Here is a 17,737-nt window from a genome sequence, read left to right on the forward strand (position 1 = left end):
TAATAAAGCCCACTTGTAAGTGATCTTTTTGCCAAAAGAAAGGGGTGAAGAAAACAAAATAAAAATAAAAATCTATTTCCCAATAAAAGTTCACATAAGTATTTCTTTTATGCACAAAGCATGCACCTACACATGCACCCACTTCCACACAGGAGCATGTATTTTCGGCCGGACACTGACCGGACCCATTTCCGCCCCTACTGTGACGCTAATATTTACGTGAGTGCCATCTTTGCCAAAGTAAAGCAACATCAGTTAACCATATGTTTTTACATTTGCTCTCTATCAATGGCCATCGACCCAATTCCTCAAGTTTGATGTTTTCGGGATTATTATTAGGATGTTTTCGGATTACTATTAGGGTGGCCACTATTTGGGTGCATTGGATGGAGAAGCTCAATCTCTCAAAGCAAAATGTATTGATATGATCGTAAACTCGTTTGAATCACAAAAAGAATTTTGGGGAATCAGCTAAATTGACCCACCAAGCCCAACTTAAAGAGAGAGAATACTCTATGTACAGACCAATGACTAAATAGTTGGAAACCTTCTGTTTTTTTTTGGATAGATGAGTAAGGAATATAGGACCCTACCCATTTTCAAAAATAGTAAGTGGTTTTCGAATGCATCCATGGGAATGAAAAACTATTTATCCTTGGCTTCTTCCCCACTAGTCCTAGGCCACTCGAACCATTGGAGAGTGAAGTTGTCTCTTTTTTGGGAAGAAAGATATATATGGTTAATAAAAATAGCAAAAAAGGACTAGGGGAAAAAAAAGGCCCCACCAAAAGTGTGCTCAGCACACACAACACTTAAGTAGTTATCCTAAGTTATTTAAAATACATTTACAATTTGAAACTCCAACAAATAATAAATGAAGAAAGAACATGGTAGGAATAAACAAGAAGAAACAAAGAAATAAAAGTAAAAATTGAATAAAAATGCCCAAGGAGAAAACAAATGAGTCAGATTTGAATGTTGATACGTAATATATCAATATAGTGGAAATATCTTGCAAACCAGAGTCGAATGTAGGCTCATAATGAGATATCTAACTCCATTCTCATCAAAATATAGAATATAGGCTTACATTTGAGATGAGAATAGATAGATCTAGGGTTTTTTAGATGAATGTGAGTTGATTATGTGGTTGCATGTAAACTTATAGGGCTAGCTCTCGTGTTTATATGGTTAGTGATAGGGTTCATACGCCTAGATCTAGGTTTTGTGGAATTCTTAAGTAAAGATTTAGAGTTTTTTACATACAGAAATCTTTTATGTCCTTTTATTAGCATTTGATGTTATATTTTTTAAAAATTACGAGGAGCACCCCTCCTCCACCCCAGCAGCGCTTTTTCTTTTATTTTCCTTTAGTATAATTGTACTCCCTCGGCAAAAAGACCTACACACTTGAAAAAAGAGCAAGAGGATTAAGTGATCCTCATGACTATATAAGATCCGTCCTTCTGAAGTCTCCTCCATTCAATCAATTGCTGGATGTGAAGGAGAGGACTCGTATAAACATGCCATGGATCCAATGATGGCTAGCTAATTCTAATGAATTTAGGCCCGTGGCACTAAAGGTGGTAGCTAATTCAAATAGATTTAGGCCCAGTTTCGAAGGACTATTTCTTAACAATCAAAGTCAATTTAATTCCTGCTCGTTTAGAAGTCTAGTACCAAACAGTTTCGTCTACTCCACTAGTCAAGGTGACAGGCCCTTCAATCGCCCACTTATTGGAAAATGATTGCCAAAATAATCCACTTATGTTCAAATAAATCCATTCTTTAATGGAGCTGCTGGGACCGCCTTTACGGTCCTTAAAATATGTGGCTATAGGCAAAGGGCCATGCAGCCTGGCTTTGCCATAAAAAAAACTAGGTCTTAGGCCACAAAGGTTGTCAGGCTAGACGACCATGACCCATGTTCAAAGGTCGGCCTAGGCCTGGGCCTTTTCAGCCCAGTTCCGATGGGGCTCAAGCCGACCATGTAATGCTAGGGCCGGGCTAGGGTCAAGGCTGGGCTGGGATGTTACCAGCCCTAAATAGCTACTATGGAAATGTAAAATGTAACTACTGAATGATTATTTACATACCATAAAAGGAATTATTTAGAGAATAATATAGAAAGGATTGTTTTCGATTAGAAGATTCAACCGCTGTAAGCCAAAATGCCCTCACAATTTTAAGACATATCCCAAAACATCAATCCGAGTTAGCAAATGTTGGATTTTTTAATCCGAGCAGTCCATTTGAAATTGGCATGATGAGATCTGAACCACTCATCTCAACTAATTTTCCATGTAACCATCTTAGTCCCACCTTCTCTCTGTCTCACTTAGATGTCAAGCAACGCGTAGTAGGCCAATGTTATTGGCAAGGAAACCAGCATTCCGAAAACGACCCTACATTAAAACAAGATGTCATCAAAATCCTTCAAAAAATTGTGTAAAAACTCCAACTTTTAAAATATATAATAGGGAAACCTTTCTGTACTTCCTCGCTATATACATTTTATACACTTCCCCCATCTCCTGGTTGTCTGATCTAAATGAACAGGTGAGATGACCCCATTCATAATGTTAAACCTATATATTGTTTTATTTTTAATTTTCTTCTGCAAAACATTTTGACCCCAAATTTGGGGCTTCCACTCCCCTCTTAAACTCGCACCTTCAAAAAGTAAGAAAAGAAATTTCCAAGAATTGATCAAAGTGCCCTTAAAAATTTCACTTTCAGGGGTATTTTTTGCTTTTTTTTTTTTTTTAAGAATAATGTTTTTTAAATATTTTTTGATCAAAATATCCTTAAATTTTTCAGGGGTATTTTAGCTATTTTTTTAACAATAATGTTTTTAAAATTTTTTTCTTAAGGTGAGTCCCATTGAGATGATGACACACCTAAGTTCATATTCATATGATTGTAAAAAAAAAAATTAAAAATAAAATACTTCTAGATGTCACCTAGATCACATAGTGGCACACTTGTGATATTTTGAGACAAGTAACCTCAGCCGTCCGTCTAAATTAGACACCTGGATACGAGAGGAGGTATAAAAGATATACATGATGGGAAAGTATGGAAAATTTCCCCATGAACAAGAGGGTTAGTGGTGCTCACATGCTACTTATAATATCTGGGTGCACATTGTACTCTTTAGCGTAAATAAATGGAGTGATTGCTTGGGAAAGAGCAGCCTGCAGTCATTGATTCAGCATTGATAAAGATGATGGATAACCTATTAATTAGATAAACAAGCAATATAATTTCTTATACTAAAATTATCTCATGTTAAACATGGATAATTATAAGAAATATGTTTTATCACATTAGAGTTCGTATTTCTACAAACAAAACTTTTTTTATTGAAAATATGTATAATGAGACCATTTATTTTTTGTACAAGGTGTTCGCAACTGCTATTGATGGTTAGATGTGAAATCGGGTAGTTGGGAATATATCATTAACCAAGCACAATATCCAAAACAAAATTTATTGAATTTTGTGACACACTTCAATCAATTAAATATGACATCTAATGGCTAAGAATGATTGAGACCTCCTTGTACAAAAATAAATGATCTCATACTATATATGTGCCTTTTCTTATTTGGTACTTGTGTAATTTGCAAAGTAACATGTTGACTTCAACACACTTCGGCCCTTGCTTAAATGAAGTGATCGAGATCAGCTCAACAAGGTAAGGAATCATAGTATTTTGGAAAACTAAAATATCAGTAATAACTTAGTTTTGTTCTGAAATATTGGAGATAAATAATCTAACCAAAAATACGGATTCCCAAAAATAAGGTTAAGTTAAAAAGAATCATAAATATTTTCCTCAATGATTTACCACAAAAAAAAATCATAAATATTTCAATTTTGGCACAAAAAACAGAGTTAAAAAATCGGATATGTAAAGATGATATAGTGTAGGATTATCATTTATCATTATTATATAAATACATTAAAGTCGTTGAACAATAATTTCATGTCCTTAACTACTATCATTAGGGAATACAGGACAATTTTTGTCTAAACTTTCAACAAATACAAGAGCACTACTTACTCGACATGTCACATATTTATTGAGAGTAACAATTAAAAACTGACCACAATACTAAACACAAGAACTACATTAGCAAATAACAAGACAAGAACTGTAACCCAAGGTATAGGATTATTATTCGAAAAAATAAAATTGAAAGAGACCCTCCGTATAAGAATGCAGTTAACTACAACATAAAAAACCCAGCATGTAAAATAGCGGTCCATCCAAAAAGCAATGCTATATATACTATATACCAACGAAATAAAAAATAATGAAAGGCAAAATTAATCAAAGTTATGTATGTTGAAAAAAAACAACAAAATGCTTAAGCAAATCTAAGAATTTGAATCTCACTCTGAATTCCTAGCTTCTTAAATCTTTAGTTGTCACTAAATCTCCCTCTTGCTCTTTATAATGGCTCTCTAGGGTTTAGAGAAAACAAAATATTTTTCATGGGGTTATTATTATTCTAACTCTACTTATTATTTTGAGATATAAGATTGTTTTGATAGTTTACTTGGGGAATATTGGTTGTATTTTTTAGAACACTTTTCTTAAGGGAATATATTCGTGAAAATATTTGATGGATTGTTTTGTTAAATCAAGATTCTTAATTTGCTCTCAATTTTAATTTACTTATCTCTAAACAAAAATTCAATGTTATTAAATCATGAAGAATATAGTTATAAGGAAGAAAGTGTTTTTGAAAAGTTTATAACGTTTCTATTAAAAAACATATGATTTACTTGAAGATCTTTCGAAATATTGGGAGTTCATAACATTTTTTTTAAAAAAAAAGAGGTGATTTTTTTGAAATAATCATGTTTCAATCTTTTAATCGAATGCTATATTGTTTGCTGCTTTAGTAGTTAGCAAATTGCAACTATTGTTCAGTCAAGCATATCAACCTTACGTGCTCGGTTAACCCTGTTGCAAGAATAAGAACTCTAAATCAAATGGCCAAAGGAGGTTCAACACTTCAGTTTAAGTTCTCATAATTTAGCCAATACATTACTTAATGGGCATACCTGTACAATTGCTATATGTAACAACTTGCCCCGAAGACCAAGTGCTAAAGAGCAGGCAGCCATGACCCCTGGGCCGAGGAGAAATCTCACAACCATGGCTACGGTAGCCCTACGAATTCCGCATGCTATTATTTTATTTTGGGATGCCATGAAAAGACCTGCAAGCACAAACACAACGTCAAGATTGTCTCGTACCTATGTATCATATTTGGAACCGGGAATCGAGTATTATACCTGAGTGCTCGCCAACAAATTTTTGATGAACGAATTTGGAGATGGATGATAGACTCGCGTAGGCAAGTTCGACAACTACTAGAGCTGTCAAAATTAGTTCCACACTGCAATCCCGAGTGAGGTGGAGGCTCATGAATACTCTAATAAATGCGATATGAGGAGAAGTCCGAGCTCAATGCACAATTCTATCTCTTAGAGAGAGGGATTGTACTCTCTCTCTCTCTCTCTCTCATTTTCTCTCTTTCTCAAGAGGAGCTCTCACACTTTTCTTGTGTGTTGTTGTATGTAGAGACCTTCACCCTCATTTTTTTATAGTGAGAGAAAGGCCCTCTCTTTTATGTGGGAGTAACGTTCTCATGAATGGGCACCCAAATGGTGCATAGTGCGTGCCATTCATAGGAGGGTAACCCCCTCATAAAGAGGTCAAACCCCTCCGTACCTCCCTCTTATGAAATAACATAAGTCAAATCATGAAGGGCGTATGGTCCACTTGGGTGTACCCTAACACTAAGGATGCAACCTCATATCTACATCTCACACTCCTCCCATATGTGGGAGGGGTTGCATGCCCAAATAAGAGTTGTTGTTAATTACTGCATTGAGAGTATTCTTTCATACAAAAGGAAAATGCAGTGTGCCATCTATTCGAGCCAATATTCTGTTAAATACAACTATACGAAATTTCCAACCTACTGGCATGGAACACCTCATCTCTCCAATACCTACAAAACAAAAACTGCCCTACCTACTGTAAACCCAATTTGACCACATTGAGCTATGTTCTCAACTAATCCCTCAAGAGCACAGTTCAGAAGATTACTTAGACCATTCCTACAAAATTATTTTAAATACGCGCTCAATGTGTATTATTTTCTTGTGGTGCCAAAACAGAGTGTGATATCAAATGGTATTCCCTTACAACTTACATTATTCTATTCAGACCCGACCATTGTCTCAGCAATGTCCCAAACAAGCGCACAGTGGCAAAAATGAACGTGGATCATCTTTTTCCATACGAGTAGGTGTTTTGGTCATTAAAATAACATGTGTGGTATGAATCACACGTCATGGTGGATCACATCATATGCGCGTCGAAAATCCACACCATACAGGTTATAGTTTTTTCACAACCATACAACCGATCGCCACCTAATGACCCATTATCACATCCATGCATCAACTTAAACATCCTTCATGTTCATCCCTGGCTACTTACAACCTACATGATCTTAGGGATGTCAATTTGAAAGGTTCATACCAATTCCCTTATGGAATCTCATATCAAATCCTTGGTCTAGGTGATAAACATACTGTGTGTATATCTCATCCTCCAATCTCCCAAATATTGAGGGTAGCTCGTGTGAATAGGGAGCTCTAGTCTGCCAATGAATTAAATGATAATATTCGTTGTGTGTGTATTAAAGTGCACAAATAATCCATTATAACATAAAATAACATCTATATTCCATTATAACATGGTATCAATATCCTATAGTGTGATGCATACTCATAGGGTCTAGAGGCCGATAGTTCTTACAAGAGTCTGATATGTAGCCTTGACAATTGCCTTAGTTAAGGGATCCAACACCATTTCAATTGTAGGAATATGAGTTAACACCATCTGTCTATGCGCAACAATATCTCAAATATATTAATATCTAACATCAATGTCCTTTGACTTTCCATGGTACTTAGGACTTTTACAAAAGCAAGTGCCATTGTATTATCACAAAATATAGTGATAAGCTTATTAGCAGTTGCAACAACACCCACGTTATTTAGGAATCTTCTCAACTATACGGCTTTTTGTATTGTTCCACTACAAGCAATGTATTTAGACTCCATCGTGGAGAGAGTGGCACACGACTACTTCTTGCTAGACCAAGAGACTGCATCGCATCCTCGTAAGAAGACATAACCTGAAATCAATTTACGCTCATCTAGGTTTGCTGCTCAATCAACAACATTATATCCTCGTAACCGTAAATCGGTTCCTTGGAAACATAGTATATGACTCGAAGTTCCTCGAAGGTATCGAAAAATCCTCTTCATTGCTTGTCAATGACATTGTCCTAGATTACTCTTATATCGACTAACGACACCAATTGCATAGGTAATATCTGAAGGCATGTAGAGCATCACGTACATCAAACTATCAACCGCACTTGTATATGGAATATGAGACATTTTATTCCTCTCAGCTTTTGACTGCGGACGCATGTCGAGACCAATAATATGTCTTTTCTCAGCTGGAGTATGTATGGGTTTCAAGTATTGTATATCGAATGGCTCAAGAATCCGTTGGATTTATGTTTCTTGTGACATAACAAGAAATCTTTGAGAGCAATCATGATGTATCTTAACACCGAGTATGTAACTCGCTTCACCCATTTCCTTTATCTTAAATTTGGAGGATAACCATTCCTTTGTGGATAAAAGTTACTCCAGGTTAATCCCAGCTAATAAAATCTCGTCAACATACAAAGACAATATCTGGATATTTTTCTTATACTTCTTAATGTATACACAGTGGTGCTTTAAGAATTTCAAAACCATAAGTCATTCTATCCCTATAGAATTTGATATACCATTGTCTTGATGATTGCTTGAGACCATATATGGACTTCTTGAGCTTGCACACTTTGTGGTCAAGGCCAGATGCTACAAAACTTTTAAGTTGCTCCATTCTTCCATCAAGTGACAATTCAAAAAAGCAGTGTTTACATCTATTTAGAAAAGTTCCCGGTCCATAATGCAAGGATTGCTAGAATTAAGCGAATCGATATCATTCTCACCACCAGAGAGAATGTCTCAGTGTAGCCCACTCCTTCAATTTGGGTGAGCCCTTTCGTCACTTAGAGAGCTTTTGTAACAATCCTAAAACTTTTGGGAAGAAAAAATAAAATAAAATAAATAAATAAATAAATATATATATATTAATGGTGTTAATAGAAATAAATACAAAATAAATAAAATAAAATAAATAAATAAAATACTTACAAGAAATAAATAATTTTGTGTGATAGTTCATTATGTCGAAAATAATTAGTATTCTCTCATAATGATTAATATTATGCCCAATATTCATTGGGCGGTAACTTCACATTTTTTCTTGAGGATGCCAAATAATAGGAGCATTAGCTTTTTATAAAACTGGTTCAATAATAACAAAATTTTTGGATGGTGCAATTGTATTTGGGTGGACCTTAGGTCCACTATCAATTGCTTCAAGGTTTTACATGGAAAGTTGGTTAAATTCTTGGGGTGTGAAACTTCTTAACTGAGGTGTCACGAATGCCTTTTTCTTCTCTCTCTCCTTCCATACACCGCCTCTCTCTTTATCACTCTCTATATCTCCTTCTCCTATCTACGCATGCAGTTAGCCCACAAGTTGAGCATAGAGGAGAGTCTAAATAAGAATAAGAGAGAGAGAGAGAGAATGGGAGGAACGACCCCATAATGAGCTTAGTAGGATTACCCTGTATTGTCCCATGGAGCACACTACCTTTGAAGATCCATAGTCATCAAAAGTAAGTGACCTCATTGTCTTAAAAAACAATCATTTTAATAAAATTGTGATATATTTGTCTACTGTTACGAGTTTAGATACTGTAAATTATTGTATTTCCTCTTTTAACAAAATTGTAACATGTCCGATTATTGTTATAAATTTTAAATATTGTGCGTTTTATGTGTAAGTAACATCATCTTCCTGAAAAAGAGTCTTTTTTAATAGATAGTGATATTTCTGTCCAGGATCTGTATTTTATAAGTTTTATGTACAAATGACTGCCTTATTATTTGAAAACTGATATTTTTGCATTTGATTATAGCATTGTCTGTGAAATGTTTATTTGCAAATTGACATCCCATAAAATGTGATAATTCTGTATTCTTGGATTTCTATAAGAGTTTTTCTATACATACTAGATTGGCAATTATGCTAGAATATCTTTACGAATTGCTACCTTTCTGAATTTGAGCCCAAAATATTTGACTGGTTATTTTTGAAATGTTATTGAAAGTGATTGTTATTAATGGTTTCAGTGAAATTCAAATTAATAATTTCAGTGATATGTTGAGTACAGGATATTGTTGCTTTCGAATGTTTAAAGAGATTTAGAAATACTTTAAGTATGCAAGTGGACTCATCCGGTTCGTCGGTGAAATATAAGTGGACCTATCCGGTACACCGGTAGGGATTAAGTGGACTCATCCGGTACGTCGGTGAGGTATAAGTGGACCTGCAGGGATTAAGTGGACCTATCTGGGACGCTGATAGGGATTAAGTAGACCCATCAGAACGCTGATGGGGTATATAGGTGACCTACTTGGGACGTCAGTAGGGTAATTTATGAAATCCTTTGAATTATGCACTGCCATTAAAATGTTATATACATTTCATTTATTCAGATTATACTTAATTATGCATTTTTCAAAGTGAAACTATTAATGTATTTCTGTTAATTGATCTCTTTTTTGAAAATATTGATATCTTTCAACCATGATTATTTTTAGGATTATGATGATCACTTACTGAGTAGCCAAACTCATCAAATTATGGTAAACATTTTGTTTTTCAGGATAACTGCTACTTCATTTTGAAGACTCGTCAGGATCAACTCTGGAAGATATTGTAGTTGTGCTTAAACTTTCTTTTGTTACTTTGTAAGAATTCGCCATGGTAAATTTGTCTTAAAAAGAGATGTATATATGTTTTGACTGTCACATCTCGGGAATATCAGTATTGTAAATTCTTAGGGTATGACAATTATGGTAACAGAGAAATAGGTCTAATACTCCTAAGAAATTTAAAAAGAATGTACTTAAAATCACATTTATTACGTGTACAGATCAGGATGAAGTCAAGATCCAGAATAGCTGAAGCTAATATGGTAGGAATTCACAAAGCCTTGGAAAATATAGTTACTCTAATGCAACATCAGATGGAAAACAACAATCCACCCAAGCAGTCAGTTTCGGGAAATGGTGGGAGTAATATCGAACAATTTAATAAATTAAACCCACCTTTTTTTAAGGTGTTGTAAACCCACTGGAAGCCGAGGGATAGATTATGCAATTGGAGAAAATATTCGAAGTCAATGGAATGTCCTAATGATAGGAAGGTAGCCTCGGCAATTTTTATGTTAGAAGGTGAAGCACAACATTGGTGACGAATGACGAAAGGAGTATTGGTCAAAGAAAATAAACCCTTGACTTAGGAAGTATTTCTAGAGGCATTTAATGAAAAGTATTTCCTAGATTTTATTCGAGACCAAAAAGAAATGGAATTACTAGAATTAATTCAAGGAAACGGGACAGAAGCACAGTACGAGGCCAAGTTTACTAAATTGGCCAGGTTTGCATCACATATGTTTAACAATGAGGCAAGAACGGTGAAATTTTTTTGAAAGGGGTCTCAAACCAGCTATTAGAAGCAGAATATCAGTCTTAAAATTGAGAACTTATACTGAAATAGTGGATCGAGCCCAAATTGTCGAAACCGATTTCGAAGATTACCAAAAAATAAAAAATCAGAAAAGTCAGGTTAGACCCACATCATCAAATCAACAATAGTTTGAAAGGGCAAACAAGAAGCCAAGGTCCTTGCCACTTCAAAGCCCAATAGAACCATGTAAAAAATGTGGTAAAAAGTATGGATCGAGCCCTTGTTATTGGAATATTAGAACATGTTTTAAATGTGGAAAATTGGGGCACCAGATTAGATAATGTCTTAGCTTACAGATGCAACAACTTCCAAAGCAGGGAGAGATAGCTCAAAAGCCTCTGATGAAGGGAAGAGTATTTGCGATCACCCAGCAAGACGCTCAGGCCTCAAAATCAGTGATCCAAGCTACTCTTATTATCTTTCAAAAAGTAGCTCATGTTTTGATTGATCCTGGATCTACTCATTCATTTGTGTCACCACACTTTGCATGCCACTTAAAGGTAGAACTGGAACAATTAGAATACATTCTAGAGGTAGCCACACCGATGGGAAATTCAAGTGACACCAATATAATGTACAACTCCTGTGCAATAAAGATAGAAGAAAATGAACTGTTGATTGATTTAATACTCTTAGAAATTCAAGATTTCGATGTAATATTAAGCATGGATTGGCTTTCTATATACCACGCAAGTATTTATTGTTACAAGAAAATGGTTACCTTTAGTATTCCGAATCAACCAGTATTTGACTTCAATGGTATCAAAGAAGACTCCCCATCATATTTAATCTCCTATATTCGAGCTAATCGCCTCCTTCGAAAAGGGTGTCAAGGCTTTATTGCCTATATCAAAGAAGATAGGAAGGAAAAGATAAATTTGGATACCACTCCGGTTATCCAAGGATTTCCCGACGTTTTCCTTGAAGAATTGCTAAGATTACCGCCTGACAGGAAAATTGAATTCTCTATTGAATTATTGTTAGGGGTAGCCCCAATTTCTTAGGCACCTTACAAAATGGCACCTGTAGAACTTAAGGAACTTAAACAACAATTGGAAGAATTATTAGATAAAGGTTTTATCAAGCCCAGTGTGTCACCTTGGGGTGCTCCGGTACTGTTTGTTAAAAAGAAAGATGGGACCATGAGATTATGTATCGATTATAGACAGTTGAACCAAGTGACAGTGAAAAATAAGTATCTATTACTTAGAGATGATGATTTATTTGATCAATTACAAGGATCACAAGTGTTTTAAAAAATTGATCTTAGATCTGGATACCATCAGCTTAAGATTAAAAGTGAAGATATTCCCAAGAAAGCTTTTAGAGCAAGGTATGGACATTATAAATTTTTAGTCATGCCTTTTGGATTAACCAATACACCAGCTGCATTTATGGATTTGATGAATCGGGTCATTAAGCCCTTTTTGGATAAATTTATTGTGGTATTCATCGATGATATTTTAATTTATTCCAAGAATCAGAAGGAACATGAGCAGCATGTAAGAATGGTATTGCAAATATTAAGAGAAAAGAAATTGTATGTCAAACTTAGTAAATGTGAATTTTGGCTTGAACAAGTGATATTTTTAGGACATGTCATATCAAAAAAAGGTCTATCAGTTGATCTTTTAAAGGTTGAAGCCGTTGTTAATTGGAAACAACCAAGTAATGTGACTAAAGTTCGAAGTTTTTTGAGATTGCAGGTTATTATAGAAAATTTGTAGAAGGATTTTCTCGAATCGCAACCCCATTGACTCGATTGACACCTAAAATAGTCAAATTTGAGTGGACAAGTGAATGTGAGGAGAGTTTTCAAGAACTAAAAGTTCGATTAACTTCAACACCTATTTTAACTATTCCTGAAGGGAGTGGGGGATTTGTGATTTATAGTGATGCTTCACATAAAGGCTTGAGCTGTGTATTAATGCAATATGGGAAAGTAGTGGCATATGCATCCAGCAGTTGAAAGTATATGAGAAAAAATATCCAATTCATGACTTGGAGCTAGCTGCAATAGTATTCACTTTGAAAATGTGAAGGCATTATCTATATGGTGAGCAATTCGAAATATACACGGAACATAAGAGCTTGAAATACCTCTTCTCTCAGAAGGATTTAAATATGCGGCAGATAAGATGGATGGATTTCTTAAAAGATTATGATTGTACAATCCATTATCATTCAGGAAAAGCTAATGCTGTGGCCGACACTCTATGTAGAAAATCTACGGGAGTCTTAGCTCATCTAATGATCCAAGAAATGAGATTGTTAGAGGAAATAGTGGATTGGCATCCGACTCCGTCCATTAATGGTGTGGTAAGTATGATTGCCAACATTAGGGCAGAACCGTAATTAATCCAACAGATCCGATCAGCACAAAAGAAAGACCCTCAGCTTATAACAATTGTAGAAGAGGTGAAGCTAGGAAAGAGAGACAAATTCTCTATATGTAGTGAGGATTTGCTAAGATTCAAAGGTCGGGTTTGTGTCTCGAATGATGAGAGTGTGAAGAAAGCTATCTTAGAAGAAGCACATCACTCTCGTTATACGATACATCCCGAAAGTATTAAAATGTATCAGGACCTGAAGAAACCTTTTGGTGGAGTAATATGAAAAAAGAGGTAGTACTATTTGTGTCTAAGTGCCTAACATGCCAGCAAGTAAAAGCTGAGCATCAAAGGCCCGCGGGGTTGTTGCAGGCTTTACCCGTGCCAAAGTGGAAGTGGGAGCACATCTCTATGGATTTTTTCTCTGGCTCGCCTAGAACAAATTCAAGACATGATAACACTTGGGTCATTGTAGACCGGCTGACCAAAGCTGCCCATTTTCTATCGATTCGCACGACGTACACTTTGGATCGACTGACCCAGTTGTACATTAAAGAAATAGTGCGGTTGCATGGAGTTCCGGTCAGTATTGTATCCTACAGGGATACTCGATTTGCTTCTAAATTTTGGGCTAGGCTCCAGTCAGCCATGGGGACGAGACTCACCTTTAGCACTGCCTTTCACCCCCAAACTGATGGACAATCGGAGAGGACCATCCAAACCTTGGAAGATATGCTGAGGGCCTGTGTCATTGACTTTACAGGAAGCTGGGATGACCATTTACCCCTGATTGAGTTTGCTTATAATAATAGCTTTCAAGTCAGTATTCAGATGGCACCATATGAAGCCTTGTATATAAGGAAATGCAGATCACCCATCTGTTGGAACGAGGTTGGTGAAAGAAAGATTTTGCGATCAGAAATTGTCCAGGTAACCACAGATAAGATAGCATTAATTCGAGAAAGGCTCAAGACAGCTCAGAGTCGACAAAAGAGTTATGCCGAAAACCGACAGAGAGATCTTGAATTTAAGGAAGGTGATCGAGTTTTCTTAAAGATCTCATAAATAAAAAGCATTATGAGATTCGGCAAGAAAGGAAAGTTGAGCCCACATTACATCGGACCATTTGAAATCCTGGAAAGAATTGGAGGTGTCGCTTATAGACTTGTCTTACCACCCGAATTGGCAAACGTTCATAACGTCTTCCATGTATCATCACTACGAAAATATCAGCCCGACCCATCTCATATCTTGAAATATAAACCATCTCGATCAGGAAGGACCTATCCTTCATTGAGCAGCCAATTTTGATACTGGATAGAAGGGTACACGTGTTGTGCAATAATGAGATTCCTTTGGTCCGTATATTATGGCAGTACAAATCAAGAGGGGAGTCGACTTGAGAACGAGAAGACGATATCAGAGAAAAATATCCCTATCTTTTTCAGTAATCAGATACAAAAATTTAGAGCACTAAATTTCTTTAAGGGGGGAAGAATGTAACAATCCTAAAACTTTTGGAATATATATATATATTAATGGTGTTAATAGAAATAAATAAATAAATAAAATACTTACAGGAAATAAATAATTTTGAAGTGATAGTTCATTATGTCGAAAATAATTAGTATTCTCTCATAATGATTAATATTATGCCCAATATTCATTGGCCGATAACTTCACATTTTTTCTTGAGGATGCCAAATAATAAGAGCATTAGCTTTTTATAAAAATGTTTCAATAATAACAAAGGTTTTGGACGGTGCAATTGTATTTGGGTGGACCTTAGGTCTACCATCAATTGCTTCAAGGTTTTACATGGAAAGTTGGTTAAATTCTTGGGGTGTGACACTTGTTAACTGAGGTGTCACGAATGCCTTTTTCTTCTCTCTCTACTTCCATACACTGCCTCTCTCTTTATCTCTCTCTATATCTCCTCCTATCTACCCATTCAGTTAACCCACAAGTTGAGCTTAGAAGAGAGTCTAAATAAGAATGAGAGAGAGAGAGAGAGAGAGAGAGAGAGAATGGGAGAAGTGGCCCCATAATGAGCTTAGTAGGATTACCCTGTGGTGTCCCATGGAGCACACTGCCTTTGAAGATCCATAGTCATCAAAAGTAAGTGACCTCATTGTCTTGAAAAATAATCTTTTTAATAAAATTGTGATATATTTGTTTACTGTTATGAGTTTAGATACTGTAAATTATTGTATTTCCTCTTTCAACAAAATTGTAACATGTCCGAATATTGTTATAAATTTTAAATATTGTACGTTTTATGTATAAGTGACATACTCTTCCTGAAAAATAGTTTGTTTTAATTTATAGTGATATATTTGTCCAGGATATTTATTTCATAAGTTTTATGTGCAAATGACTGCCTCATTATTTCAAAACTGATATTTTTGCATTTGATTATAGCATTGTCTGTGAAATGTTTTTTTTCGAATTGACATCCCATAAATTGTGATAATTCCCTGTTCTTGGATTTCTATAAGAGTTTTTCTATACATACTAGATTGGTAATTATGCTAGAATGTCTTTACGAACTGCTACCTTTTTGAATTTGAGCCCAAAATATTTGACTGGTTATTTTTGAAATGTTATTGAAAGTGACTATTATTAATGGTTTCAGTGAAATTCATATTAACAATTTTAGTGATATGTTGAGTACATGATATTGCTGCTTTCAAATGTTTAAAGATATTTAGAAATACTTTAAGTATGCAAGTGGATTCATCCTGTTCGTCGGTGAGGTATAAGTGGACCTATCCGGCACGCTGATAGGGATTAAGTGGACTCATCCGATACGGCGGTGAGGTATAAGTGGACCTATCTGGGACGTCGATAAGGATTAAGTGGACCCATCAGGACGCTGATGAGGTATATAGGTGACCTACTTGGGACACCAGTAGGGTAATTTGTGAAATCCTTTGAATTATGCGTTGCCCTTAAAATGTTATATGCATTTCAATTATTCGAATTATACTTAATTATGCATTTTTGAAAGTGAAATTGGTAATGTATTTCTATTAATAGATCTCCTTTTTGAAAATATTGATATCTTTCAACTATGATTATTTTTAGGATTATGATGATCACTTACTGAGTAGCCAAATTGATCAAATTATAGTAAACATTTTTTTTCTCAGGATTACTGCAGTTTCATTTTGAGTACTCATCATGATCAACTCTGGAAGATATTGTGGTTGTGCTTAAACTTTCTTTTGTTACATTGTAAGAATTCGCCATTGTAAATTTGTCCTAAAAAGAGATGTATATATGTTTTGACTGTCACATCTCAGGAATATCAGTATTGTAAATTCTCTGAGTGTGACAGCTTTATACTTATCTATAGTTTCATCTGCCTTCCTCTTGATTTTCAAGATTTACTTGTTTTCAATTGATCTTCTATTGGGCAGTAGATCCACAAGTTTCTAAATGCGATTGTGCTTCATGAAACTAAGCTCATATTTCATAGTAAACATCTAATTATCCACTACATAAGAATTCAAGGCCTCTTGGAATGAGCTAAGCTCATCAGCATCAAGTGAAATCCGTGTGAGACCCTCTACTTCAAAGTTTCTATGAGGAACTTTCCCTTGTTGACTCCTTCAAAGTTCGACCAACGATTGACTCTCAATAAGTGCCTATAGCATGATCGGTGACTTAATCTTGATCATTTGCCCATTCTCAACCAATGGTTCACTCCTACTATCACTGAAAATCATAGAAAGATCCCCACAATACCGTTAAGTGGAGGAACCACCTCAATTTTTCTTTGAGATTCATGCTCTTTATACAGCTCTTCATACATACGAGATCGTTTCTTGTTAAGGAATTTCGTCTCTAAAAAATCTACATCTCGAGATTCTATTTCTTTCATCTTGCCCCCATCACGTTCTTAACAAAACGCATATCCATTTGAGTGCTCAGAATATCTGACAAAAACACATTCAAGGGATCCCTTGTCCAGTTTCCCTGTCAACGGAGAAGGGATGTGAACATGTTCAGCTTACCCCCAAGGACATAAATGGAAAAGCTCAAGCTTTCTACCTATTTATAACTCATAAGGTGTCTTGGTAGCAAATTTTGATGGCACTCTGTATAAAACATATATCGTAATAAGGAGTTCATCTTCCTAAAATGGTATTGAGAGGTTGGCATGAACCATCATAGACCTCACTGTGTCCAACATAGTACGATTCATTCTTTCTGCAACACTATTTTGTTGTGGAGTGAAGGACATTGTCTCTTGTCTATAGATTTCTTTATCTTCACAAAGCTTTTTAAATTGATCTGATAGGTATTTTCACCCTAGATCAGTGCAAAGAACCTTAATTCTTCTGTCCAATAGATTTTCAACCTTTAGCATACAATGGTGAAAGTAGTCTATTGCTTGCGAATTATGTGAGATTAGGTGTACATAACCATGGCGAGAATAATCATCGATAAATATGATAAAAAATTTATGTCATTTTTTACGTACTTGTATGTCCGAGTCAAATAAGAAAAGAGCCAATAGTAACCTGGTCTCGTCGGTACCCAAGGTACCGCCAAACCACGAGAACACTACAACAATAAGCTTAATACTGGGCAACCCCTGACGGAGTATCAGAATGGCTTCAAAATTCATGAAACGTTA

The 17,737-nt window shown here is 35.4% G+C and overlaps 1 protein-coding gene across 1 annotated transcript in view; it reads right to left on the reverse strand.

Moving 5' to 3' along the window:
- Window positions 1-2,110: 2,110 nt before the first annotated feature.
- LOC18442791 (auxin efflux carrier component 1) overlaps window positions 2,111-17,737 on the reverse strand; it is a 38,355-nt gene continuing 22,728 nt past the window's right edge. Inside the window, exons 9-11 of the mRNA XM_020672587.2 lie at window positions 5,080-5,237; window positions 3,121-3,197; window positions 2,111-2,405 (exon numbers count right to left, since the gene is read on the reverse strand). Of these exons, the coding sequence (XP_020528246.2) occupies window positions 2,339-2,405; window positions 3,121-3,197; window positions 5,080-5,237 (302 nt within the window). The 3' untranslated portion in view covers window positions 2,111-2,338. The remainder of the gene's footprint in view (window positions 2,406-3,120; window positions 3,198-5,079; window positions 5,238-17,737) is intronic.

The sequence above is a fragment of the Amborella trichopoda genome, chromosome 1 (assembly GCF_054954075.1).
Source record: "Amborella trichopoda isolate Santa Cruz 75 chromosome 1, AtrichopodaSantaCruz75HAP2 v2.0, whole genome shotgun sequence".
In the NCBI taxonomy this organism is placed as follows: domain Eukaryota; kingdom Viridiplantae; phylum Streptophyta; class Magnoliopsida; order Amborellales; family Amborellaceae; genus Amborella; species Amborella trichopoda.